At 39.8% G+C, this 27,982-nt stretch overlaps 1 protein-coding gene across 5 annotated transcripts in view; it reads left to right on the forward strand.

Moving 5' to 3' along the window:
- The window catches only part of NIPBL (NIPBL cohesin loading factor), a 217,106-nt gene that overhangs the window by 108,856 nt on the left and 80,268 nt on the right, over window positions 1-27,982 (forward strand). For 4 of the 5 annotated variants that reach the window (XM_090037948.1, XM_090037947.1, XM_090037952.1 and 1 more), the window contains 5 exons: window positions 1,040-1,139; window positions 4,758-4,909; window positions 8,277-8,437; window positions 12,102-12,195; window positions 22,952-23,584. In XM_090037948.1, the coding sequence (XP_089894074.1) occupies window positions 1,040-1,139; window positions 4,758-4,909; window positions 8,277-8,437; window positions 12,102-12,195; window positions 22,952-23,584 (1,140 nt within the window). The remainder of the gene's footprint in view (window positions 1-1,039; window positions 1,140-4,757; window positions 4,910-8,276; window positions 8,438-12,101; window positions 12,196-22,951; window positions 23,585-27,982) is intronic. The other variant, XM_090037951.1, reaches the window with a different exon arrangement.

Genomic DNA, 27,982 nt, shown 5'->3' on the forward strand with positions numbered 1-27,982 from the left:
AATCTTTTCAGTTCCTGCACTGCACCCTAATGGAGCTTCTCTGGAAATGATCCAAAGCCTTCAACAGTGTTAGATTTGAATCAGGACTGGGCAAAGGGCAGGTTTTTATTTCCTTGTAACTCTTGGTTAAAGGAGACAAAGATCCACGGGAGTCCCCCACAGACTAACTTTTAAAACATGCTTCAAGTCTACTTCTTTTAATAGGGCTATTTTTGACAGTCTATACCTTCCTTCCACTTGCTTTAATTTCGTTTCAGTTTTTGTTTTCCCTTTTCCCATTACAAGTTTGGAATTGATTCCTTTGTGGATAGGGTGGTTTTGTTTGGTGGCTATTGCAGCTTATTCTGTACAAGATACATTTAATGCTGCTTGGTTCTTTTAATTTTATTTTCGCATTTGATTTTTACTGTATGAAGCTTATGGAAAAACAAGTTAACCCTTTATAAATGCATCAATACAATGTAAGGTTGAATGTCGACAGGTGCTGCATATTGCCATTTTTATGAGTAGTCTATTTTCGAGTGTTGCTGTAAAATCCAACCTTTGTATGCTTTTATCTGGAGATACTATAGTCATTTCTTACTGTTCATTTGGCTTCACGTTTCCTTATTTCAACACAAACCGTTTACCTAATTTAGTAGCTTTAGTAAGTAACAGTTACTTAGTTACAAATTATCTTGCTGTGCAGCCCCAGTGTTCTGTTATAAAATGCTAAGATTTATCATTGTTTGCTAGCTGCTGTGTGAGCTTGGATAAGAAACATTAGCAACTACCTTGGAAATGCATTCCTAAGGGGAAAAACCTGCTTTAGGAGAATTTGGTGTGTGAAATGGGTATAATATATGAAAATTTATGAAAATAAGTATGAAATGTACATGTTACATGGAGTCTAACATGGGAATCTTTTTCTAATATAACTGTAGGAGGATAGAGGGTAGTAATAAGCTTGCTTTAAACTTTATAAGCTCTTTCTATAAAATAGCTGAAACACACACACAGTCACAAAATATATTTAAAATTGATATTTTCTTCTTTCTAGGAATGATGATGCCGCAGTATAAACTCTCTCAGAATTCCATGCATGGTAGTCCTGCATCTTCCAATTATCAACAAACCACTATCTCACATAGCCCTTCCAGGTAATGCAGTGTCTAAAGCTGGGGTCCCAGATTCAATTTTGTGGTAACATTTTGGTGCATATATGTGGGCTAGAGATAAGTTAATTGACCAGAAGCAAATTATTTGTTCTTGTTTGATTTACAAGTGAGCTTCTTTAAGAGGACCAAGTCTAACATGGCTTGTGTGGACATTTATAAAACACTTTGTTTTAGTGAATTAATTTACACTTAAATGCATGTGCACAGTTTTGGGGAATTTTTCCTACTATTGCTTCACTTTGCAACTCTGCCGAAGGATGTTGATAATTTGGCCTAATGTCCCTATGTTTTTCAATTCACCACCCACATACTGAGAAGCTATTGGTGGTAGCTATGGTAGACTGAAGAGATTCCTACATGTTTGGTGGTGGCAGCAGAGACCAGAGGCATAGAAAACAGGGAATAAGCCTTATAGGACTGTTTTGGGACTTTGTGGCAAAAACAGGTCAAAGGGTTGCTGAGAATAGGATGGACTAAAGTATCTATGTCCAGTCATGGAAGACTGTCCTGCTTAGCTCAGCCCTCTCTAGCTGTCTTTCATCCCCTCTGACCTTCGGTAAGCAAGCTATTTCAGTCTGGAAGCCTCTCTTAACTTAGGGAGGTGTCAGCTGTGAGAGAAGATTCTGTATGTTATCACAGCCTCTGGGCTTATGCTTGATACTTGTGGCCTGTAATTAACAAATCTCATTACATTTTTTCTAAGCCTTAGATTTTATTTGGCATTGTACCTTAGTTAATCTAATTTTATTCTTTTTTAACTAAAAAAAATCTTCAGTCCTTTGAGAGAGACTTTCAGTTAAAAGTGATGTCAAAAAAGGCTTTGAAGATTTTAAACATACTTTGGTTTTGAATAATACTTGTTTTTATTAAGGCTACTTGGTACTTAGCCTTTATTAAAAAAATTTGGTCCAAGTAAAAGTAAATGATAGGATGTTTACCATTTTAAATGTTAAATTATGCATTTGTAGATTTACAAGTTAATTAAACTGACTTAAGCAAGAATAAAAGTAATTTCAGTCTTAAAAAAAAGAATCATTCTGCTTATAAAAATACACAAGGTTAAAAAGTGAATTTGAAAAGTGAAGGTCCTGGGGACAAAGAGTTTTTCATAAACTTTACTTTCTCTACAGTGAAAACAAAACTTGAAAGTTTTTTGTTTTGTACATTCCATTATTAATTCCTGATAATGCATTATTTGCTATGCTCTCAGTAAGTTCATAACAAGGTATTGATTTCCATTATCAAACAATATTTTGATGGGAGGAAGTGTTAGGGTTACAATTGCACTCTACAATGAGAATGAGGATTAGTTTACCCATTAAAGTAGAGAAAGGTTACAAGAAAATTGTAGACTTACTATAATGCATATCTAAACTATCTAAAATGATTTACAGAACAAACTTCCCATTCATTTCACTCCTCTGTTGGGCTTATCTAGGACTTGTAGGACCAAATGTGGTATTTTTGGTTGTTGCGAGTTGTGGCAGACCACTACCAAATCTCTCCCTGACACTTTATTTTTGGTTGTTTTGTATGCGTCTTTATAGGATAGTCCAGTATGTGCTGAATCAGTGGGAGAATTTCAGTAGCTTTTAGTAGATTTTGGATCAGGTCCTGTTTGGCTAACATCCTGTTCTAGCTTTTAATTTTAATTGGATAAAGTTCTGTGAAATTTTATTGAAATACCCACATGTGGAGTATATAGAATACTTGTTTTTTCAGGAGTTGAAAGTTAAATGTGATCTTTTCATTCATGTTTTTTTCATAGTTTCATAGTTTGTAGGGTCGGAAGGGACCTGAGCAGATCATCTAGTCTGACCCCCTGCCATGCCAGGAAAGAGTACTGGGGTCAAATAACCCCAGCTAGATGTTCATCTAACCTCCTTTTAAACACTCCCAGGGTAGGAGCCTGCACCACTTCTCTTGGAAGCTGGTTCCAGATCCTAGCCGCCCTGACTGTGAAGTAGCGCCTTCTGATATCTAACCTAAACCTACCCTCTGCCAGCTTGTGACCGTTATTCCTGGTCACTCCTGGTGGTGCTCGGGGAAACAGTGACTTCCCCAATGCCTGCTGATCCCCCCTGACTAGTTTATAACAGGACACAAGATCCCCTCTCAGCCTTCTCTTGTGGAGGCTGAACAGGTTCAGGTCCCGCAGCCTGTCCTCATAGGGCCTGCCCTGTTGTCCCCAGATCATACGAGTGGCCCTCCTCTGGACCCTCTCGATGTCGTCGACATCCCTCTTGAAGTGCGGCGCCCAGAACTGGACGCAGTACTCCAGCTGCGGCCTGACCAATGCCGCATAGAGGGGAAGGATCACCTCCTTGGACCTGCTCGAGATGCATCTGTGGATGCATGCCAAGGTGCAGTTGGCCTTCCTGACTGCCTCTCCACACTGCCGGCCCATGTTCATCTTGGAGTCAGTGATCACACCCAGACCCCTTTCCGCCTCCGTGCTGACAAGAGGGGAGTTCCCCAACCTGTAGGTATGGTGCCAGTTGTTCCTTCTGAGGTGCATCACCTTGCACTTGTCTGTGTTGAAACCCATCCTATTCTCATCCGCCCACCGTTGTAACCTGTCTAGGTCAGATTGTAGCCTGTTGCATCCTTCCAATGTTCCCACGTCCCCCCACATCTTAGTGTCATCAGCAAATTTGAACAGGGTGCTTTTTACCCCCTCGTCCAAATCGCTGATGAAGATGTTGAGCCCTGCAGAACCCCACTGCCCACGTCCTTCCAGGATGAGAAGGACCCATCTACTACCACCCTCTGGGTGCGGCCCTCCAGCCAGTTGGCGACCCATTTGACCGTGTGGGTGTCTACACCACAGCCCCCCAGTTTCTTAATGAGAACAGGGTGAGAGACAGTGTCAAAAGCCTTCCGGAAGTCCAGGAAGACTATATCCACTGCTACCCCTGCATCTCATGATCTGGTGATCTGATTGTAAAAGGCCACCAGGTTGGTCTGACAGGACCTGCCACTGATGAACCCATGTTGGTTGCCCCTAAGCATGCAGTCTCCTGCTGGCCGCTTCTGGATGTGTGCCAGCATAATTTTTTTGAACAGCTTGCCTAGGATCGAGGTGAGACTAACCGGCCTATAGTTTCCCGGGTCTTCCTTCCTGCCTTTTTTTGAAGATGGGGAACACGTTGGCCCTCTTCCAGTCCTCCGGTACCTCACCAGAGCACCACGAGCGCTCATAAAGTTGTGCCAGGGGACTTGCAATGACCTCGGCCAGTTCCTTTAGAACTTTTAATAATCTATTAATAAGTTTGGAAATTATACAAATTATTTTAGCAAAAGTTTATACATTTCTGTAATAACTAGGTTGGAAATTGAACAACTACTTGATTAGTTTCAGGTATATGAAGTACTTAATGCTTTTATCCCCTTTTTAGTTTTGATTATTGTGGTATAATAGTCTAAGGCTTACGTTATAAATGAAATGGAGAATGTGCAAATAATATTGTCAGAAATGTTGTTATTAAGTGCTGCTTGATTCAACTGGATTGCATGATTAAGCTTATAAAAGTATTTAAAATACTTACATCACTTTTTTTCTGTCTTCTAATTCGTGAATTTCTTGGATTTTGTTTTCAGCCGGTTTGTGCCACCACAGACAAGCTCTGGTAACAGATTTATGGCACAACAGAACAGCCCAGTGCCTAGTCCATATGCTCCTCAAAGCCCTGCAGGATACATGCCATATTCACATCCTCCAAGTTACACACCACATCCCCAGATGCAACAAGGTAATAGTCCCTCTGTATGCAGAAGTCTTGTTAACTCTTAACTCTACATGGATATTTCACAGATGTTTAATTATTTCCAAAAAATCCCATCCTGCCCACACTATTCATGAAGAAACTTGAGTAAAGTTAGTAGGATCTGTGTGCAGGTAAGCCAGGTTTATCCTGCAAAATATTGCAGACACATCTGTATAGATAAGGTATGAAAAATGCTGCAGTGTAGCTATTCTAGCAAAGCCATCATAGTGCAGAGTAGCTGTACGTTAACAAAGATTCAGTACCAAGTGTGTAATAGCTTTAACAAAGATAGTGGAATGCCTTTTTTCAAAAATGGATTTGTACCCTAGTTTGATTGATTTATTTAAAATATAGCAGAAAAAAGTCTTCATTTGAGTGACTTAGATTGTTCTGAAAAGACTTTTGAAATACCTAGGCAGGCAAGGTTCTTCGAGTAGATGTAATGCCTTTTATTAGACCAACTGAGTCATTGCGGAAAAGTTCTTAGCAGGCTTTCGGGGACAATCGCCCTTCTTCAGGCATAGGGAGTCTTCCTTGGAGTCTCAGACCAGCAGAGACTCCATGTGCCTAAAGAAGGGTGACTGTGCCTGAAAGCTTGCCAAGAACTTTTTTCCAACGACTCAGTTGGTCTAATAAAAGATATCACATCTACTCAAAGAACCTTGCCTGCCTATGTCCTTAGACCAACATGGCTACAACCAAAAACTCAGTTTTGAAATACTTGTCATTACTTAGCCTAATTTGCATTTAACTACATTTAAGTATGGGATTGTTGTGAGTTTCGTGCCATTTATGTCATTTAGAGTTGTTTAATGTGCTGTGATAGTGATGAAAAACTAATTCCCGCCTTGGGGCGGGAAGAGCCATGCCCAGGTCAAGCAACATGTGGCTGCCTGGGAACAGCCTTGTGCTGCCACTGACCCCAGCTGGGTAAGAGCCCCAGACCCAGCCTGGCACCACCACCCGCCCCGGCCCAGTGCCACCCCCAGGCTGGGGGCTGTTGGCACCCCCAATGGCCCTGGCCCCAGTCCCATGCTGCAAGCAGTCCCTGGCCCTGCCTTGGCCCAGCCCCAGCTGGCACCACCATTGCCGCTGGCCCCAGCCCAGTGCTGCTGCTGGGTCAGGGCCCGCATGGGGATGGGGCTGTGGACCTGTGGAGGCCCCAGCCCCATCCTGGCCTCTTCTGACTGCCCTGACAGCCAGCTAGGCCCAGGCCAGGCCCCAGCCGTGGTGGTGGTGCCAGCTGCCGGCGGGTCTGGCTCCAGCTCTCACCACTACCACTGCCAGCCTCAGCACAGTGCCGCTGCCTGGCCAGAGCCATTGACTGCATTGGGATGGGGCTGGGTCCCGCAGACGTGGACCTGCACAGAACCAGCCCCATCTCGGCACTACTGAAGGCCCTGGTCATGTGCTGCCAGCGGGCCCCAGCCCCAGCCGGCACCACCACCACCTCAGGCCTCAGCCCTGTACGGCTCCGGCCTCAGCCCCAGCCTGGTGTCGCTGTCTCCCCCATCCTGGTGCTGGTGACGGCCCAAATGCAGCCCCAGCCCTGTGCTGCTGGTGGGCCCTATCCTCAGCCCCACGCTGCCGGTGGGCCCCAGCCCCAGCCCCATGCTGCCCACAGCCCTGGTCCCAACAGGCACAGTGCTGGCACCTACCGTCTTCCCAGAGCCTGGGGCTGGGAGACAGCTGGGGCTGGGGAGGGGAGGCAGCAGCTGTTTGCAGCCTCTTGCCTGCAGCTGGCCCAGATTCGAGGTAGCTGCTGATAGCCATAGAGCCTGGGCTGCTCCCAGCAGCTGGCCTGGAGGATGGAGCCCCTGCTGCAAGCAGCCCGGCCTCCATGACTGTCAGCAGCTACCCAGAACCTGGGTTGGCTGCAGCTGGAAGGCTACAAACAGCTGCTGCCTTCTGGCCCCAGCTGTCTCTCAGCCCCAGATCCAGCCCTGGGCTCTAGGGAGGCAGCAGATACTGGTGATGCTGCCTTCGTCACTTCTGCAAAGCAGCGTGTGAAACCCCACGTGGCAGGGCACAGCAGGGGTGCAGAAAGCTGCCTGCCGTTCCGAGCTCCCTGCTGCCCTGGCCACACTTACCCTGCAGGTGGGGGCAGCAGTGAGGGTCACAACCCTGTGTTTTGCCCATGCTGCCCCCATGCAGACAGGGGAAGTGTGACCTGGGCAGCGCGGAACTTGCAGCAGCAGGCAAGCTTCCCTGTGCAGCCCCTCTGTGTGCTCCTACTCTGGGTCACACACACTGCGCTTGGGAGGGCATCAGGGCTGGGAGCACAGTGTGTGCGAGGGCAGCATAGTGGGGAGCATCACAGGTATCTGCTGCCTCCCTGGTGCCCAGGGCCGGGTCCGGGGTTGGGAGGCAGCAGCTGTTTGCAGCCTTCCAGCTGCAGCTGGTCCAGGTTCTGGGTAGCTGCTGATAGCCACGGAGCCTGGGCTGGGCGGCAGGGGTTTTGGGTGGGAGGCAAAGGCCACAAGCAGGGCATCCTGCCATGTACTCCCTGCGCTTGTTTTGTTTATCTGGCATGCCAGCACTCCGGCACCTTCCAAGGTAGGCATTGTGGGGCTTTTCTGAACTCCAGCCAAAAACCATCGCCTACCTCTGGTATAGATGAACATCAGAGAATATATTCTATGCCATGATACTCTAGAATGGACCATTTTCTTGATTTAATGCACTAATGATGAAAGCCCAATTTAAAAATATTTTTGGACTTGTTTATTTTTATTTTTTGTTTACTCTGCCATGCATTTCATATTACAGCCAAAATAGCAATTTGCCTTAAGATAATGTTGACTAACTAAAATTTATTGTTAGTATTATTTATTGTAGTGCTTGTTTACATTTTCTTTTAAGAGGTATTGTTTTTTTTCTTTTAATCTGGTCATATGAGGTTAGACTCTTTGAATTTCAGTTAAGAAATATTTCCAAATCTTCACTTTTCCTTTCCAGTTCAATGTAATCTTTAATAAATGTTTCTATAACTGTTCAATGTTTTCAGTTTTGATCCAAAAGTATTTTGTCTGTTATCAACCCTCTTATTTACTTCTACTTTGTAAATGCAAGTTCAATTTATGGGAAAAAAATGCAAATTAAACAATCTTCTGTTTAAAAAAGAAAATTGATCGGTGACTGGTACAATTTCAAAAATTCCTCGTAAATGTTATTTTACAGTTGTTACAACTACTTGTTGCTGAAGGAATACTGATGAGTTCAACTGATGGCCAACCTCAGTTCCAATCCATTTGTCTTGCATACATTATCAATAACAGGTCTTAATATTTAACGCTTATGTATCTTTAAGAGTTACTTAAAACATCCATCTTCATTTCTTTTCTTATTTCAGCTTCAGTATCGAGTCCCATTGTCTCAGGTGGGATGAGGAACATACATGAAAATAAAGTTTCAAGTCAGTTGTCTGGCAATTCAGCTAATCACCATGCTGATAATACTAGACATGGCTCAAATGAAGACTACCTACAGATGGTGCACAGACTAAGTAGTGATGTATGTTATATACATATCAGTTCTTTAGATTAAAGCAAATGTTTGAAAAATATTTATCTTGTGTAACTGCCCTAAAAGCCAAGGCAAGCACTTTGTGCTGTTGATGAATAGGTAGAAAACTTAGAGGAGCTAATACATTTTAATTTTTCAGTTTTTGCTTTCATACATTGAGCAGGTCTGAATTTTCACATTTTTTAAATTACCACTCTTTCACTTGGAACCACTTGTACAGCATTTCTTTCAAATTTATGGAAAGTGAAGATTATTTTAGAGGCAACCTTTCCTGAAATACTTGGGTGATTTGAACAGTATGCGAGTCTATATAGGTAAATCAGTATTACTGAAGCCTTGTGTCCGTTGCTAGTGGACATGATGCATTTGAAACAGTCTATTAAAATGCTTTCTTGGGTTGTAAAGTGGTCTTGTCAAAAATGATGGACATTTTGTTGGGTGCTTTTTTATTCAAGATTTTGTGTAAGAAACTATAAGCGTAATTTCTTATATGGAAACTCATTTTCCTGAGGTCAATTCAGTTCACTTAGTGAGTGAATTTCCTGCTTTAGTGACCAATCTGAAATATGCTAAACTTTATAGAAGAAAGTGGACCTCTGAACTTATCCCAGATGAGTTCCTATGTTGATGATGAATTCTCCACTAAGTGAACTCTTAATTCTTCCAACAGTTTCTCAACCTTCTTGCTGAGGTTCTTTATTACAAACTTGTCATTTAATTTCTTAAATTTCATTCTTTTGTGGAATGATCTTAGGTTCTAGTTTTTGTTTTGTTTTAAGCATCAGTTATTTGAGTAGTGTTACATTCCCTGCTACAGATTATGAACAATATTTTAACTTGGGATATTCAGGAACAAAGTAAGCCTGTGTTGCTTAAATTTAGGGCATAGTTTTATGAGCTTGCAATAGTGGGCACCTGTTGTTTTTATTAGCTAGTCAGTAGGCAGAACATGGTTGCACGCTCTACACTTGTGTTGCTTTCTGTAGTCTCCAGTGAAGTGTATGATAAGTCCCTGAATAGAGTTAATTCAGTAAAACCTTGAGAAAGTAAATCAGCTGTATCACTTTCTTCAGTGAACACAAACATACAGTCAGTAATTCAGCTGTTTCCAGAATATCACTGTTTGAAAATGCTCACCAAACAAATAAGCAGTGAGCTTTTACATAACAGTTTACATAAAATCACAAATACAGTAGAAAGCCAATATAATGCCTGCATAATATACAGCAGGAGCTGATGATCATATCACTCTGCCTCAGTGATAAAACGTGACAATTTTTTCACACCAAAAAAGTATACATTTTCCAGAGCTAAGCTTTATTTTTAAAACTTCCTGGCTGTATTAAATCTTTTGTAAAAATTAACCAATAGACATTTTCCATGGAATTTTTAGAAAGATCTTGGGGGAAAAAAGGCATTTAAAAATTATAGAAAATCAGGGTTAAAAAGGAACCTCTGGAGGTCATCTAGTCCAATGCCTGGCTAAAAGCCAGGACCACCTCCAGCTAGATAATACCAGCCAAGGCTTTGTCTACCTGGGTCTTAGAAACCTCCACAGATGGAAATTCTACAGCCTCTCTGGGCATCCTGTTCCAGTGCTTTACTACCCGCATAATGAAAGAGGTTTTTTCCTAATATCTAACTTAAATTCCCTTGCTTCAACTTGAGACCATTGCTCCTTGTTCTGTCATCTGCCACCACTGAGAACAGACTAGCTCTCTCTTCTTTGTAGCCACTCTTCAGGTAATTGAAAGCTGCTATTTAATATCTCTAACAATATTTATAGTCCAAACATTGGAGAAATGTCCTAGGCTATAAGAACCTGATAGCAATGCTAACCAGAAAAGGAAATAAACTAAACAGCTAATTAAACAGACAAGTACCAAATCAGTTAAATAGACAGTAGACTGGCTTATTCTCATTTTCCAATCTGCTGGGACACATCCGAGGTAGAAAAAAACCCAGTGAAAATACGTTACAATTTTAAAATCATTGCATTTTTGCCTAATATAAGAGCTACAAATTAAAAAAAGAAAATCAAATTCAATAAAGTCAACAATTTAGAGATTTTCTTAATTAGAATGTCCTGTTTTTACACTTATTGTCTGAAAAAATATATTTGGTGTTGATGCCTTCTCTGCTTCACGGCTCCCTGGATGATTATTTAAAAAAAATCTGTGCAAAATTCTCAGCAATTTTTGTGGTTGAGAAAAAAGTGTAGGCAGTATATTTTTATATAATATTGCAGTTTGACCCTTGGAATGAGAACAGTCATAAATGAGAATTACGACATCGTATAAATTATGTACAAGATAGATTGAGTCTTTCATTAAAGACTATTTCCCTGCTATTGCTGGTTTATTTTATAGTTCTTTTTCCTAGTTTTATGTTGTAATTGCTTTAAAAAATAAATTAATAGGTATAGCGACAGTTCTAAATTTTGAAAACTTTGTATTATAACATTTTATAAGTTTTGAAGTGCATGCTTCACATATATATTCATATTTAAGGCCCCTTTCCAGTAAGACACTTAGTACTTGTCTGGATTAGGTACATGCCTAAAGTTGCTTTTCAAGTGTCACATTTGATTGGACAGTTTTCCGAATTTGCCAGAATTAAATATTCATACTCTAGAAGGATTAACGTGATATGTTTCAGTATGTAGACTACTGATTTCATTGCGACTTAAAATTAAGCCAAATAATCAACACTGGTTGTGTCAAAGCTACAAAGCACAATGTATGTTGGAAAAAATGGAAAGAAGGAAATCCAAATATTAAGAGAATGAAAAATATTAAGAAAAAGGCAGCGTGATGCCTTTTAGATAACTGGTACTACAGTTAGTTAGACCAGCGACTAGACCGACTTTTAACCCTCTTCGCTAATTTTTTTTCTTATTTGAGTTTAACTTCACTGTTTAAAAGAATGATCCTTTCTCAAAGTGAGGGTATTTATAGAAATAAAAGCCAAAAAGTTGTTGTTTTTTTTAATGCGGGTACTTTTTTTGAAAACACAAGTGTGCTTTTTCTTTCCTGTACTTGGAAAAAATAAAAATAAATTAAGGTTGTTGCACTGTAGAAATTCACGCAGTATTCTAGTAATAAACCTGTGTATATATGCATTCTTTTGTCCAGCAGAGGGCTCTACTATTTTTCATGAATGAAACAAACATAAAGAAAAAAGTTAAATGAGAAACTGAATGAAGTGTTTTTTTTCCCTATTTAAAGGTAGTGTGTGAAAAATATGAAAGTCAAATTTAATGTCATGGTTGTTTACACAACTTAAAATTGTATTGGCAATTTCTGTATATCTGGTTAATGGGTATTTGTATTACCAGGAAAGCTACCAAAAGTTTTCATGGAACATGTTGATTTATGGAACACTATTAATTGAACAATATTATATTGGTTTGTGAAGTTAGGAATACATTTTTATTTATTATTTGCATGTTCTAGTTATAGGTTTTTATTAGCACTCTTGATTTCATTTCAAAATATTCTCTCTGGAATGGCCTGAATTGCAAGTAGCCTTATATATTTAAATTCTGTACTAGTAATTGTCCTCTGATCCACTTTTCAGTATTATATTTATTGCAGGTCTTTTTAAGCTAGTGTTCTTGCTTGTAATATACATTACCATCACTGTTTTTTAGGATGGTGATCCTTCCATAAGAAATGCTGCATCATTTTCTTTAAGATCACCACAGTCGGTATGCTCTCCAGCTGGAAGTGATGGAACCCCTAAAGGTACTCTTACAGTTAAAACACATTGAATGTATATATTTAGCTCTTATTTTTCATAGTTATAAAGAACAGATGACTTAAAGCTACGTAATTTGATCTAATTAGTATTCTGCGTTCAGGTAAAACCAAAGAATTTAGACATATGTAATGATATTTTTAATTAAGAATTTATTTTGATCCCCTGTTAACTGGAAATCTGTGGATGTCCAAAATTTGACCTAAGGTATTTTAAAATACTACTATATCTTTAGGATATCAGGATTCTAAACCCCTTCCACACTGTAGATTAAAATGTATTCTAACAGTCTTATTTGTTCTGTTTGACACAATTGGAAAGCACTGTATATGTTGAGATTTTAGTCTGCACAAAAATGTCATAGCATAAGATAGTTATTGTATCAATTACAATCTAACAAACTGTGTTTACGTAACGTAATATTATATTGACTAAAACTGTTTAATCTCTAGTGTGGATGAGGTTTAAACACATTATCTGATAGGAGTAAAAGGAAATTTCAGTGGAAAAAAAAAAAAAGCTCCACCCTTCAAAAATAATTCTTTATACCAAAATCCAAAATGTACATCTCTGTCTTTGATTTTATAACAGTAATTAACTAAGAAATGAGAAGTGGAATACACAGTTTTGGTGAAGAGTGGAGGATGATGTCAAATTGTTCATATTTTTGTGTACAATGTGTCTGGACAGAGCAAAAATGGTTTCTTCTGCTTGAGAATTAGTATAGCATAAAGCATGTTTAATTATTTGCCATGTAGAACAGGTAGGATGTTGAGAGAGCGCAAAGGGTGGAACAGAGAAGGGATCCAGACATTTGCTAAAATGATTTTTCCAGTTCATTGTGATATACAGGTGTCTTGGGACAAGTAAAGGTGGAGGAGAGGGAGGCCTTCAGTGCATGAGTTGTTTGTGGCCTTGTAGAAGCTGCAGCATAAAGAATTTATAAAACCTTGTGCTAGGTGGCAAAGATTGGTGCCTTTAAGAAATGCAGAGTCCCTATCAGCAGAGCTGTTACTGTTAGTTAAGTCTAGTGGTTCCAGGAGACCTCACTACAGAAACAGTTGTCACATGCCAAGAATTTTCAAATAACTTAGTTGATGAAATTTCTTCCTGTTGAACGTTTAAGGTAGAATCATACAGTGACTTGTTTTAATCAGTTGTAATTTTTTATTGTTGTGGAAGTACTGGCAGACCTTCTGGATTGTACCTGTATATTGGATCCATCCCTCTCTTGGTTGATAAAGTTTAGATAGAAAATACTTAGTAACTGGTGGAGGGCATTTTTAAGTAGTTATGATTTTAAGCCTTGATTGAGACAACAAGTCTTAATACTGAGAGTCTTGCCAAATGCTGCTCTCGCTTTTTCTTGTGCTTTCTTGCTCTCTGCCTTTTAGCTAAACTTAAGGACAAGGGAAAAAATAATTACAATATTACTTGGACCCTCACAATCCCAACCATCTGTTTTTGGCTGGGTGTAATATGAAAACTGATTGACAAATCTAGTGATGAGTGAACACTGAATTTCACATTTAAGTTTTTTGATTTTATATTTACATGACAACATTTTAATGGATCAAACTTTAGCAGAGTTAGAGAATGTTGTTTCCTCAATAAACTGTAGTTTTGCTTTAGAGGACTGAAAAAAAAAGTAGCATCAGGCATGTAGGCATCAGCCCAGACATGAGAGGTACTCAATGGCAAAAAATTCTTAGATGTTAATGTTCCCATCACTATTCTGTGAGCACCACACAGACTTTGTATATTTATGTTCATAACACCTTTGTGGGGCAGGGCAGCAGTACTATCACCATTTTGTACATGAGGAACTGAGGAATTAGTCCCAGTTCCTCAGAATCATTTAGACATCTAACTCCTGTTGCTTTTGAAGGAGCCAAAGTGACTTTCCATGGCCAGAGGAAGTCTGTGGCAGAACAGCAATTACTCATGGCACTCACAAATCAGTAGCTGCCTCTGTGATTCTGGGCCATCCTTCATCTCTTAAGCTATGTGTTCCTACTCAACCTAAGTCTGCTAAAAAGTTTATAAAAATCTTGGTAATCCATTCGTCTATTCATTGAACCTGGGCTGTAGGTTTAAGGTTTACAGCTTTGCAGCCTTTGGTCCAGGATGTGTAAAACCATACAGAAAAATATGTAGTGTTAATTTTTGTAGTTTTGACTTGGAGATAACACTGAACTCTGTATACTTCACTGGAGCTGGTGTTCAATGTTTAGTTATGATAAAACTTAACATGATGGATGTACAAAAGTAACATTTGTAGGCTGGGGGAGATGTATAAAAGAAATAAGTTATATCTGCTCTTTTGATTGTGTTTTCCACTTAATCCAATGGATTAATTTTTTTTTTTGTTAAGATATGTTTGGAAGCATATCTCATACCACAGATACCAGAGGTAGTTCTCATTTGTCCACGAGGGCCTATGACTTTTTCATAATTTTTCTGGTTTTGGTTTAGATTCTTTCTCCAACCAGACAAATTAAGCTGCTTTTACCTGTTAACTTTCCTACTTTTAAATTTTGAAGCAGTGGTAAAAAGTATTTTCCTTTCATTCATTAAACAGACAGTATTCCAAGTAGGATTACTCATCTGGTTTTCTCCATTTCTTCTACTCCTCCTAGAATGGCAGTGTCAAACACATATGTTCCATTTAGTAAGGGATGTTTTCTGGAGCTGTTTAATGTGGGGAACACTGCTACAGTTGTTCCTAGTCTCTGGTCACTCTACCAAGAGACAGGGGCTCAGAGTCTCTCTATGACTTGTCAAACTTACATGTGCCTGTCCTTTATATCAGCTGTGAAACCTCTGAGTACACCTTTTCAAAGGTCACCACCAAATTTTTTTAACCAGCCTGCTCTTATGAGCTAATGACCTTTCAGATTATGTTGAAAAACCTCTCTCAAAACTCTGTCTTTAAAGGGAAAAATTCCAAGGTATTACCCGAGGATATTCATAAAACAAGAGTCGTAATTGTAATACGCAGCTGTTTTATGTAGAACATTTCATCTGGAGTTTTCAAGGGTTTACAAATGAGCATGTTTTCAAGTTGTTGACTGCAGGGAATATTCCTTTATACTATCTTCAAGCATTTTTATTGGCATTTAAGACAGGTCAGAACTCATGATACATTTCTTCTGTGGACTAAACCCCAAAACAGAACAGTCGCATCGTCTTACTATATGTCTCTCTCTCCCAGAAAAGGTTTTAAGAAAGAATATATTCTTGATCCTGACCTCTGCCACAATTGTAGCCCTTTCCACAAAGAGTCTTTTGAATATAACTGCTGTGAGTCAGAGGAGCAGGACAGGATTTTTTCCTCACATGTGAATTCCTGCGGAGGGCAGTGGTGTTCACTATAGAACATTGTGAGCGATGATGGAGAACAGATATATCAGTAAGCAAAACAGAATTTGTTCTCCTCCTGTCTCTTTCCTTATCTTATTTCTTCCTTTTCCCTAATAATTTATATAGTGGGAAGCATTAGTGCATTCTGAAGGAAATTATATTCTACAAGCTATGGTCAATAAAATCTGCCTATCGCCATAAGAACAATTTTAGCATTTGCTTCACTTATATAATAATAAAAAGAAACATCTAAAAATCTCTGGCTGTCTGAGATGTGGAGATATTAAACTGGGTAGTTTAAAAATAAAATTCCAAATGGAGTTTTTAACTTCCATTACAGTAAATCTCTTCAGATCTTCTGACATTGATGGACCTGGTTTATTTGAAAATATCATTCAGCTCCTTTTTATCATGAATTTCTCTGCTTTGCCTTTAAAAATTACCATTACTTATACAAAATATTTCCTGTGCTATGACTATCACCTCTCTCTCTTCAAGAAAGTTTTGGAATTCCTAACAGCCTAGCCATGAAGCCTAAGGATCCATGTATACCCATGCTAAGACAATTTACTCCTGAGTCTCTAATCCCTAGGGATCTGTCAGCAAGCAAAACAGACCAACATGTGCTTGCTTCAGGCACATAAGTTTGTAATCTACTTAAAGAAAAAATTTCCTGAAAACTTTTTGGAAGATCATTTCACTATGAGTCAAGACAGATACAGAGTCAAGATTCTTTCAAATACAGAAAAATGTTGACAAGCTCCTGGTGTTGATCTGACATGCTACAGGATGAATGAACAAGTATTACTGATCCATCTTCATCTGTTTGAAGTGGTCTTCTGGTTTCTAGGCATAGGGAATACTCTGGGCAACACAGCATGAGAGAGTGTTTCAAGAATTCCTCTTAGGAGCTGGGAACAAATTCCAACAAGAGATGCAAAACAGTGACGATATCATCAGAGTGATCCATTATTTCTATTGATGGAAACAGGAAACCAACATAAAGATAGGATCATCTCTGCACAAATCTGAATCCTAAATTAATGTTTTTCAGGATTTTGAAATGGACAAGCCTAGTGTTTCACAACAAAGACAATATGACCAAGCCAGACTTTAGAACATCAACTTAGTGATAAATAATCAGCATAATTATTCCCAAGATCATTTTGAGAAAAGAATGTATTGGAGTTCAGTTAGAAAATGACAGCTATGATGTATTAAGGGGTAGCAACAAGAAATTTAAGTCTAAATGTGAAAAGTATGTTTATTATCTCCTGGGCAGAAGCTCACTTGGTCCCTGTTTAGATGATTGACAGAAAAGTGGTACTGAACACAAAAGCCTTCTGAATCAACAGGCAGACCACAAACATAGTTCTTGAAACTTGAGGTAGACAAACTAGTGTCTGGAGCAAATTAGCTAAGCCACTATTCGGTGGTTCATGTTCACATTCAGCTGTAATATAAAAAATCATAAATGGGAAGTGGAGCAGATATAACAGGAAAAAGTTGTTTATAAACTGTGAACTCATTTTTTCTAAAATTTCTCCCACCCTCAATCCCTTCTTCTCCATATTGCAAGGAGTAGTGACTATGATAAAAGGAGGCCATGATTGCCATCCTTACCCCAAACTTGACAGGAAGGTAGTTGTACTCAAAGAATGAGGATACATTGCGCAAGCCTTCCTTCAATCTTTTCAGTAGACAGTATCTCCTGTGATGGTACCTGCTAGGGCTGTGCGAAGCTTCAGGTGCTGATTCAGTTTGGAGGAGATACAAATCAAAACAGAGAAGCAGTTAAAAGGTCTGAATTGATTTGAAGCTCTCTGAATCGATTCAGAAAAGATTCAGAGAGTTTTGGCGGTTTTTCAGGCAGTACCTTCCTGCTCCAGCAGGAAGCTGGACCTGGACTCAGCTGCTAAATAGGGGACAGGGGAGGGAAGGCTGGAGGAGGGGGGAGGGGACCATGAAGGGACCCCCAGCAGGCCCCCATCCCATGCCTGCTCCTCCAGTGCCCCCCATCTCCCATGGCTGCTTTGCCTGGCCCCAGTTCCTGATGCTTTAAAAAAAAAAGCCCCCACTTACTGGGTGCTGCCAGGCTGGGGGTGATTTCATAGACATCAGGGCTGGAAGGGACCTCGGGAGATCATCGAGTCCCCATTGTTGATCCCCATTGTTCCCCACTGCCCCACACTGCATGGGGGGGCTCTGTCACCAGCCCCCACCCACTTTCCCAGCCCCCTCCCCCATGGCTGCCCCACCCACCCCAGCTCCAGCCCTTTAAGAAGAAGAAGAAAAACAAAAACAAAAAAAAACCTGGACTTGCCAGCTCCTGCACTGACCTCAGGGCTTTGGGGGGCTCCTGGAAGAGCCCCCCACATAGTGCTGGGCAATGGGGTTTGCCCCCTGCCGAGCAGGAACTGGTAGGTCTGAGTTTTTTATTTAGTTTTTATTCCTTAAAGAGCCAGAGTTGAGGTGGGCAGAGCATCCATTGGTGGGGCTGGGACACTGAGGAGCTCATGACAGATCCCCCCATGTGGTGGGGGGGAGGAAGGATCCTCCCCACCTGGCAGCACCTGGTGAGTTAGGGCTTTTTTTTTCCTTCAAAGTGCCAGGAGCTGGGGCAGGCACTTCTGGGGCTGGGAGAGTGAATGGGAGATAGGGCCTGTGTGATTTGGAGATTCTGCTGCTGCCACCAAATCAGATTTGGCCGAATCAATTTGGATCAGTGATTTGACTCACTGTCCCTGGAATCAGCCAAATCCAAAGCTGAAGTAAATACTAGCTACTTCTTACAGGCCTAGTACCTGCCTCTGCATCATATTTTGGGTTATCTGAGTTTAAAAGCTTAGGGCATGTTGCTCAATAATTGAAATGGCGGGGACACTCTTTCCAATATAATGTGAATGTTCTTGTATTCACACAAAAGCCTTCTTGGCTTGAACTTTGGACAAAATAGTTTTACTGGTACTAAGATATAGTGGCCTTCCCATTCTCTCAATTTCTTACAGGATGGCCCAGACTTGAAAGTAGTATCTGTCTACAAGTGTTGCATATTTTTGTGCTAGAACCAATTATTTTTAACTTGGACATACCCATACCTTGTGGTATCAGGATTCGTAATAGCAACAATCTTGTCTCAGCCCAAGTCTTATATTTCCTACCTGGGATTTTGACCAGTTTGTTCAGACAGTTGGCATCTACTTCCCTATATTTCTTTTCCATTAAAATATTCATCCTGGTCTCATTCCATTAGCAAGAAAAGTTTCTGGAAAACTGTCTTTTAAGAGGACATGAGCCTTACTATTTCTTGTATCAGAAAATATTGCTGTTTATGAATCAGAATCTGTGAATCTGTTTATAGTCCAAAGTTATTCTAAAGTTTAATACATCCTTCCATATGTTACAAGTAATTATTTTTACTAATGCTTGCACACTTGAAACGTCTTGGAACACATGATTCATGTGAAAATAATGGTTAAAACGTATCTTGAAAAAATGATCAGTTCAAGGAACTGCATGTCTTTTTTATTTCTTCTTACCCAAAATGTCTGGGTTTAACAGTTTCTAAAACATTCATAGCCAACAGCTTGAAGCCCTGTATTGTCAGGTCTGTATAGCTGAGAATAAACCATTATGGAAGGGATCAGCTCAGTTATGGCAGTGTGGTAGACAGTTAATTGTTCAGCACAAAGAAAATCTGTGAATCTGCCTATTTTTTGTTAACTGCTTTATAAAACACTAAAACTACAACTATTGCAGAAATGTCTTGTAGCAAGAAGATGCTGCCTAGTATGGTCCCCAAAATAATTTTGTTTATGCTACTTTACAGAAAAGGCAAACTTTGTTCATTTTTCATATCTCCCATCCTACTACTTTCCCTTATTACTTGCAGTATTCCAAATGTGTGTGGAGTGAGCAGGATACAGAATTTTGAAACCAAGTATTTTCTTCGTAGGAATGATTTTGTCTCTCAAGTCTCTTGGCCTGAGAAATCCTTGCACTCTTCAGGCTACTCCTGAATAGAAAGACCCTGATTCTCTACTACTTGGCACCTTGTGTAGTTATTTCCTTTTTCTGTAGCAAAATTTAAAATGCTACCAGATCAGGGAAGTACTGTTACACTTGCTTTGTACTGGTATAATGGCTTACATAAAGTTCAGGGCAGTGGGGAATCATGTTAATATCATTGAATAAAGTATAAGAACTGAGCATTCCAGTTCAGCTTAGAGACTGCTCATTTAGAGCCAGAATGTAAGGTTGGGGGGTGGGTATGAGTCCCCTGGGCAAGTTTCAGTATCCTGTGGTATTTTCAGAAAGAGAAGGAGACTCCATGGCTATGGCACTTTAAGCACATTGCATTTCCATGCTGAGCCCAGCACATGCTCAGAAGAGGCAGAGCCTTAGTTGGACCTGGCTTGCCTGGCATCTGTAAAGACTGGGTGATTCAGCAGGCTTTTCAGTGCTTTTAGCGAAAGCTGATTCCATCAGCTTTAGCTGCAAGTGCCAAAAAGCCCCGCTGAAGCTGTCTGATCTATACATATGCTGCAGAGCCAAATCGAAGTAACTTGCTGCTGCTTCTGATAAAGTGTGGTTTGTTTGTTTTTTTTAACGTCTGCAAGCAGCCCATGTGTCTAATTAGAGGCAAGGTCATTACCAGAAAGCAAATCAATAGGCAGCAAACTTTCTCCTAGGAATGTGAAAGGTTAAACGATTAGTTGTTTAACCAGTAAGTCAGTTGACGATTGGCTATCTTACTGGTTATTGTTTAGCTCAGGGTGGGCACAGTCTGGCGGGGAAGGGAGAGGATGGGAACCAGAAGGTGGTGTGGGGAAAGCAGTGAAGGGGACTAGTACCCAAAGCTGGGGCTGCCTCAAGGAGGCAGCCGACTGATTTTGCTGGCAGATTTCGAGGGTTCATCATGCTTGGGAGGGCCCCCCCATGCCTCTGGCCAAGGAGCCCTGTTGGCACCGCCTCTCGCCGCTGATTGGCTGTGTGGGTTGTCTGTCATATGGTTCCACCCCTCATCACTTATTGGTTGTGAAGGCTGTCCGTCATGCAGCCCTGCCCCTCACTACTGGTTATTGGAGAGTGGTGGGGCTGCCCTCTCAACCAGTTAGTGGTGAGTGGCATGCGTGGCAGCTGTCTTGGGCTCCCTTGTGTGCCGGTAGCCCCCCCCCCCCCCCCCCCCCACACACACACTCTCTCTCTCTCTCTCTCTCTCTCTCTCTCTCTCTCTCTCTCTCTCTCTCTCTCTCTCTCTCTCTCTGTAGGCTGGACAGCTGGATTGCAGCCAGCATTTTATTCTGAGTAAGTTTTCTTTTTCTTTCTTTTTTTGGCCACAGATTTCAGATTTTATATTTTCCTCAACACGGGTGAAATCATGATTTTGGTAGGTCCCTACCCATAGCCTAAGGGGAAACAGCAGGTAACCTAATGACTCTTCACAAGTGCTCCCTCCCTCTCAGCTCCAGACTTCACATGGGCTGCATTGTCTGGCTGGGCTTGCCACCATCCCTACTCCCAACCCTGTCAAAGGGCCCCAGACACAGGTTCCAGCAGCAGCTGTGTCTGAGCTGCTGTGTTATTAGTTAACCATTTAACTGATGCAATTAGATGAAGTTAAACACATTTTTAAACTAATATTTCCATCCCTACTTTACACTGTACATAGTAGCAAGCTAATTTTTTGTAAATTCTGAGGTTTTTAGGTCAAGAGACAATATCAAGAGTTTCAGGAATTATGTGATTGAAAACAGAACAAGATATTCATGGTATAAACAAGGACTTTGGCTTTGGGGGTTGACTTTGGCTTTGGGGGAGAGGGTCAAATTTGAAATATGCTAGGAAATGAATTGGAAAGATTTTATGAGTTTGGACATGGAGAGAGGAAAAAGAAAGCATCAAAGTTAATCCCAAGATTGTAGGCTTGAATGACAATATTAAATTGTCAGTCATGATCAGGAAATGGGGGAAATATATTTCAAATATGATAAATCCAATTTATGCCAGATTCAGTGTAAGGATCAACTACATTGGAGAGACTAAAGCATAAAGGCCTGGAGGAAGGAGGAGAAGCTGTTGGTAAGAGAAGCACTTATATTTGAATGTTGACTTTGCTGCACTAACCCTCCTTTTATCATGTTTCGGTTGGTATAATTGCAGGATGCTGTCTTTGAGGTTAGTCAGCAGAGCAGTCTGAAACTTCAGCTACTGAATAAAGCTGTCAGCTTGCATGCTGAAGGACTGACTTCCATTTATTTTCTGAGCGCAGTTCAAGATGTTTTCCAGGAAACATCCAAATGGTTGGAATACTCTGCCTTTCCAAGTGGTGTCAGAATACCATCGCAATACTGTCTAAACTTAAGCCAACAGTCCACTGGAATAGCCTGGAAACAGGATATTTTAACTTTGGAACCATGAGTTCAGAATTGTTGACTTCTGTGAGATGGTGCAAACCTTACCTGTTCTACTAGGCTTTTTAGTGTTGCAGAAGATTAATGGAACTTACGGGATTTGAAAGAGATTTTTAATTTGTGATGTCCACTTAAGGTCCTTTTTGGAGATCTGTAGAGGTTCTTAAGGCTTTGGGAGGAGCACTTTTTAAAACAAAAAAAATTAACTTGTGAGAAGGAAGAAAAAAGAATGGAGGAGGAGCTGTAATAACACAAAAATACCTTTGGTCACTTGTGGACAGAAAACATTGTTTCCATTAATTGTCAAATGAGAAGTGTAATTGGGGTTGGAGGAGTGCTGAGGTCAACCAATCTAAGATAAGAAGGTTGCAAAAGAAATTGCTTCATTTAGCGAGAGAGAAAGGCAGGGCCACTTTCCCTTTGCATATGAAAAGCTTCCTAATTTCATCTTTTCAAAAACATTAAGTAAGGAGAACTCTGGCTGGTGTGACTCATTTATGTGTTTTCATTTCAATTTATTGCATTTAAAAATGCACAGCTATATAACTAGTGCCTGTCTACTGATCATCATTAAGTCTTCATCACTGAACATTTCTGAGGATTTAAAAAGCCTTCAATCTCCTCTTCTGTTGCACATCTACTTTTTATTAGCCTCAGTCTCTAATGCTGTGAACACGTAGGCACCATATCAGATATTTTGACCACATACTTGGATTGATGCCTTCCCCACTTGATGTGGATTACTAAAATAAATTGTTAGGAGATATGGGCATCTTTTGCTGCAATTTATCTGAATTACATCTGGCTTGAGAATGATGTGTTTCAGAAATCCCTTTTTTTAGACTCTTTATAAGCACAAATATTTTGTAAAGTACACATTCTAAATGATATAGGTTATATTTAGTGTGTTTTTATATAAAAACATGAAACAACATAACTGTTCAGTTTTTTTAAATTATTATTCTAGGATCAAGACCACCTTTAATCCTACAGTCTCAGCCTCCACCTTATTCATCACCTAGAGATGTACCCCCAGACATATTGTTAGATTCTCCAGAAAGAAAGCAAAAGAAACAAAAGAAAATGAAGTTAGGCAAGGATGAAAAAGACCAGACTGAAAAAGCTGCAATGTATGATATCATTAGTTCTCCTTCCAAGGACTCCACTAAACTTACGTTAAGACTCTCTCGTGTAAGATCTTCGGATATGGACCAGCAGGATGATATGCTTTCTGGTTTGGAAAACAGCAGTGTGTCAGAGGGTGATATTCCTTTTAATGTGCAGTACCCAGGACAGACTTCTAAAACACCCATTACTCCACAGGATGTTAACCGCCCGCTAAATGCTGCTCAGTGTTTACCACAGCATGAACAGACAGCATTTCTTCAGGCACAACAAGTGCCTGTTTTACAACAGAACACTTCAGTTGCTGCAAAACAACCTCAAACTCCTGTGGTACAGACACAGCAACCGGTTTCACAGCAAGGAACTATTACGCCATATGATGAAGTAGAATTGGATGCATTGGCTGAAATTGAACGGATAGAACGTGAATCAGCCATTGAAAGGGAGCGATTTTCAAAAGAAGTGCAAGATAAAGGTAAAAGGATTGTGTGTGTGTACACTCTATATTCATCTCACATCGTCACACAGTTCAATTCTATTTTATTCAATATAGGTTCTTATACTGGGTCTCTGTTTAATGCGTGGTATCACTTTATTTGGAATCCTAAAAACATGGAGAGTCCAGCTGTAGATTATTTTGGGTCCATTCCCAGCTTCCCGGTTAAGAAATAAAATTCAATTTTTCCTCGTTTGGAGGAACTATTATATTAGATCACAATATAGTTGATGGTGCCTATGATGTTACTAGAATTTTGGTGAGACCACAAGATGACACTGAATCAAATTTTGTATTATACATTAGATAATTGATTAGTTATAAAAATGAAAGGATTACTTCTCTTGCCTACTAGATAACTATCCAGGTATATAACTTTTGTCTTCAAATTACAGTAGAACTTCTTTTATATCATTTCTGTTTCAGTCACCAAACTTTGGATGTCAAAGATATATTAGACCAGAATAGTATTTTTTTTTTTTTTTTTTTAAGGACATGGTATGACTGAATAATAAATACTTCTATAGTGTCTTGGATATTTGATTAGATGAACATCTATGTTTATGTGGGATTACACATTCCACAGAAATATATTATACAGTAGTTTGTTATATTTTAGTGTTCCATATCAGAGGCCAGACTAGTCTTGATGAGTTTCCTTTCCAGTCTTTATTTAGAAACTGTCCTTATCGCTGGCATTGATTACATCTTCTTATTTCAAATTTCTATTACAAAATCAACATAGTAAAATGAAATCCCACATCTTGAAATTCAAAATAATTTGTGTGTGCATATTAGATAAGACTAACTAATCCTAAATTTTGCTAAAAGACAGTCTGTATGGTATCTTTTTAACTTCTGAAGACAGTTCTTTTTAAAGTCTAGTGCTAGACTTCAGGGGAAAGCCTTCCTGAAGCGAACATGGCAATTTCTGACTCTGAAATACAGGCACAACTGGACCGAAATTAAGCAGCATTTGGATTGGCTGCTCCTTTTTTTTTTCGTTGGAACAAATTTAATTTTTATCAAATGCCATCTTAACCACCTACTGAGAGAGCACAACTTTTCCCTGTATTTAAGCAACGTTTCTTTTAAGCAAGAATGTTCACACATGCATCTAATCTGTTTTATTAGTTGATCCCAGGTTTTTTTAATCTCAGAAATGAAATTAATGAAATCTGTTTTTATTTGGTGATTACATTATTTATTTATTTATATATATTAATGCTGATGACCAGCATGTGGTGAAAAATGTGTGCTCTTCTCAAGGATCTCCATCTTAATTTTAATAACCTTTATTTATTTAAGAAAATACTTTTCTAAATGGCTGAGTTGGTATACCTTTTCTACTAATTTTATCTTGATTTTTTAGGATTTTCAATTTATCTCCTAACCTTTATTTCTTCATGAATTGCTTCCATAGGGAGATTCCCACTCTTGGGATGTGCCCACCATGCCTTTAGCTGAGAACCATCTAGAAAAGCAGTGTCTTTTGGGGTTGCAAAACACTCTTCAGCAGCTCCCAAACATTCAGAACAAGGTTATAGAAGTGGACTGCGCCACTCCATTGCTTCTTCCTTGTAGATCACTGTGGGTGCTGAACTATCTTAGAGAGCACTTTGCTCCCTGTACTGTAGATTTTTGTAAATAGTTTTGTTTTTGTGTAAATGTAGCATTGTTGCGGTTGATAGTTTTAACTGTTAATGAAGTTTCATGAAAGCTTGTATGCCATATTCCGAAGGTGTTGTGGCATTACTTGTGTTTCCCTAGTTCTTGGCTCTAATTTCCCCCTTCTGGTTTTGTTTGACTGTAAGCAAAAATGTGAAGGCTTCTGTTAGCACTTGTATCGTGTTGCCAAGATAGGTACATGAAATAGTTCTTGTGCTTGAGTGCGGGTCATTTTCCAAAGTGCTCTGTGTGCACGTAGATTTGCTCCATAGGATAAGGAACATGAACTGGTGTGTAGCTGGTGCCATAGTCATTTAATCATACACCTTACTGTCTGAAGGTATGTCTACTCAACAAAGTGAACGTGTGGTTGTAGCCTGTGCTAGCTTCCTCTAGAGAGCACAAGTACCAGTAGCAGTGAAGATGTAGCAGTGTAGACATTAACCTGTGTTAGTAATCAAAGAACAGATTCTCCAGGGACCCTGGAAAATGTGTCTTTGTTGCTGGCAAATGCCAGAATCCATGATGCCACTTCTTTACTACTACTGTTACTCATACCGCCCAGATTAACCCAGTGTACATGACAAATACCCCTTCATTTTCCTGGGTAAACATACCCTGAGTTATCTGCCATCACTTCATCTCCAGTATAAAGTACATTGGCAGGAACCGTTATGAGCTCAGTCATCTTTTCTTAGGCTTCCTCAAATGAGGTTATTTAGGAAGTGAAGTTACTGCAGTGCTGTGCTGGTGCAGAAATATTCTAAAGTTTTTCATAGCTATGGTTTAATCCCAAGGCATTAGGTGAATATAAACATATTATTCTGAGGGTCATTGAAACCATTTCTTCTGGAGAACAGAATGAGAACCCCTCATAGAGATTTTTCTCAGAACTGACATAAATGCCACTCCTTGAAGAGTTGCTAAAGTTCTTTATAAAGATTGATAGAGCTGTCAGCTGAGGATATGCACACTTGAGAGATTATGGCAGTGTCCTTGCACTGAGTGCCTCAATTCTAATGACTAGTATTAGAGGAATTAGCTCCTTTACAACAAAGCTTCTTCAGGTTGTGGAAATGTCGATTTCAAATATATCAGTGGAGTCAAGGTATCTCAGTTGTACTTCCTCTCAGTATGGTAAATCTTTTTGGAACCAAACAGTGGTGGTTGTTCTAAAAGCTGGTATGATTGACCTCAGCTTTATCAGAATTGGGCAAGAAGAGTCACCCTCCTATTACCCCACCCCTTCCACATCAACAGCCTCTTCTGGATTACATTTTACTAATCTATCTTCATGGCCCAATGGGACCTTGGATGAAATGGCCTTTTTTGGTAGGAGGTTTTTTGTCATGACTTAAAAATACTAAGACATTTGGGAAAGCCTGCAATTCCATCTTGTTTCCTGCTCATGAGAAGAACAAGCCACCATCTCTTCCTCCTCCTGCCTAGAGAATCATATAGTGCGGTGAACAAACTTGTCAGTACCTGGAATACTGATGAGGGGCACCAGTTGCACAAGTTGATACAGTGGAGTGTGACAGACCTTTTGTTTTCGGTCTCTCCAGATAAAGGTCACAGCTGCCTTAACCTCATCACAACTCTGTCACCACTGTTAGGTCATATCCTCTCTGTTGAAAAGATGGGAGTGATGTATAATTCATCAGATCAAGCCAATTGTTGTATATCAATGTTATCTGAGTAGAAAGCATAAGAAGCAACTTCAGTGGTTCCTGAAGGACTCAGTAAGAAAGAGTGCCTCTCCTGCCACAAGGATCAGTGTGAACTGACTTTTTCCATGCTCAGGTACAAGGATAGATCAGCGTGTGTTTTTGGACAGCTGATGATGGTGTAAGCTTTTACTCCATGTTTCAACTGCTCATCATCATCCGGCAAATCAGGAATGACAAGGCTGAACCTGTTTATCATATTTCCTATTTATTTATCAAACTAAGTATCCAGATTCCCTGTACTTCTTGGGACTATATCCAAGTTCTCCATTCCAACCCCAGTCTTTTCTCTAACATTTTAAAAACCTGGTATTGAGTGTCCTAAGGAAGTACAGGAAACCTTGTTGCAGTTCTGAAAAAATTAAGGAATACTGTTCTTTGATATGGGTAGTGTTTTCTTTGGGTTTGAGAGGTAGCAGTTTAACTTTTATCAAAGTCTGTTGTTCAGACTGTTTCATTTGAAAGCATCTGTTTGTCCCTTGCCACTTTAGGATGAATACGTCATCTATTTTTTTCATACAGTCCTACAGTTCAGAGTTCATTGATCTTTCATCACAGAACCTTTAGTAATGTAAACTCTCCAGATCAACAGCTTTTTATTTCTTGAGATTTAACTTTATTACTATAAGATCACTGGTGGCATCTTCATAAATCTTTTGCTCATTTATACTTGAAAACTGCCTTTGTGGCAAGTGTACCAGGGGATAGAGGTTTTAAATTCCATACTTTCTTTTTACATTTTAGATGTTACATCAAGACTATTTATGCTTCCCCCCCAAACCAGATATACTACCTAAATATATATTTTAATCAGTATTAGTAAGAGAGGCTAAATTACTGTTTAGTTTAGAAAAGGGAAGATAGAAGAGAAATAATTTGTGTTCAGGGATTTTTATAGTGCAAGAGTGTTGGAAGCCCTGTATCTGTAGGTTTGGGTGTTCATTCTGTTAAATCCTACACCATATTTAAAATACTTTACATT

Source organism: Crocodylus siamensis, chromosome 3 (genome assembly GCF_052110815.1).
Source record: "Crocodylus siamensis isolate JL-2025a chromosome 3, ASM5211081v1, whole genome shotgun sequence".
Lineage (NCBI taxonomy): Eukaryota > Metazoa > Chordata > Crocodylia > Crocodylidae > Crocodylus > Crocodylus siamensis.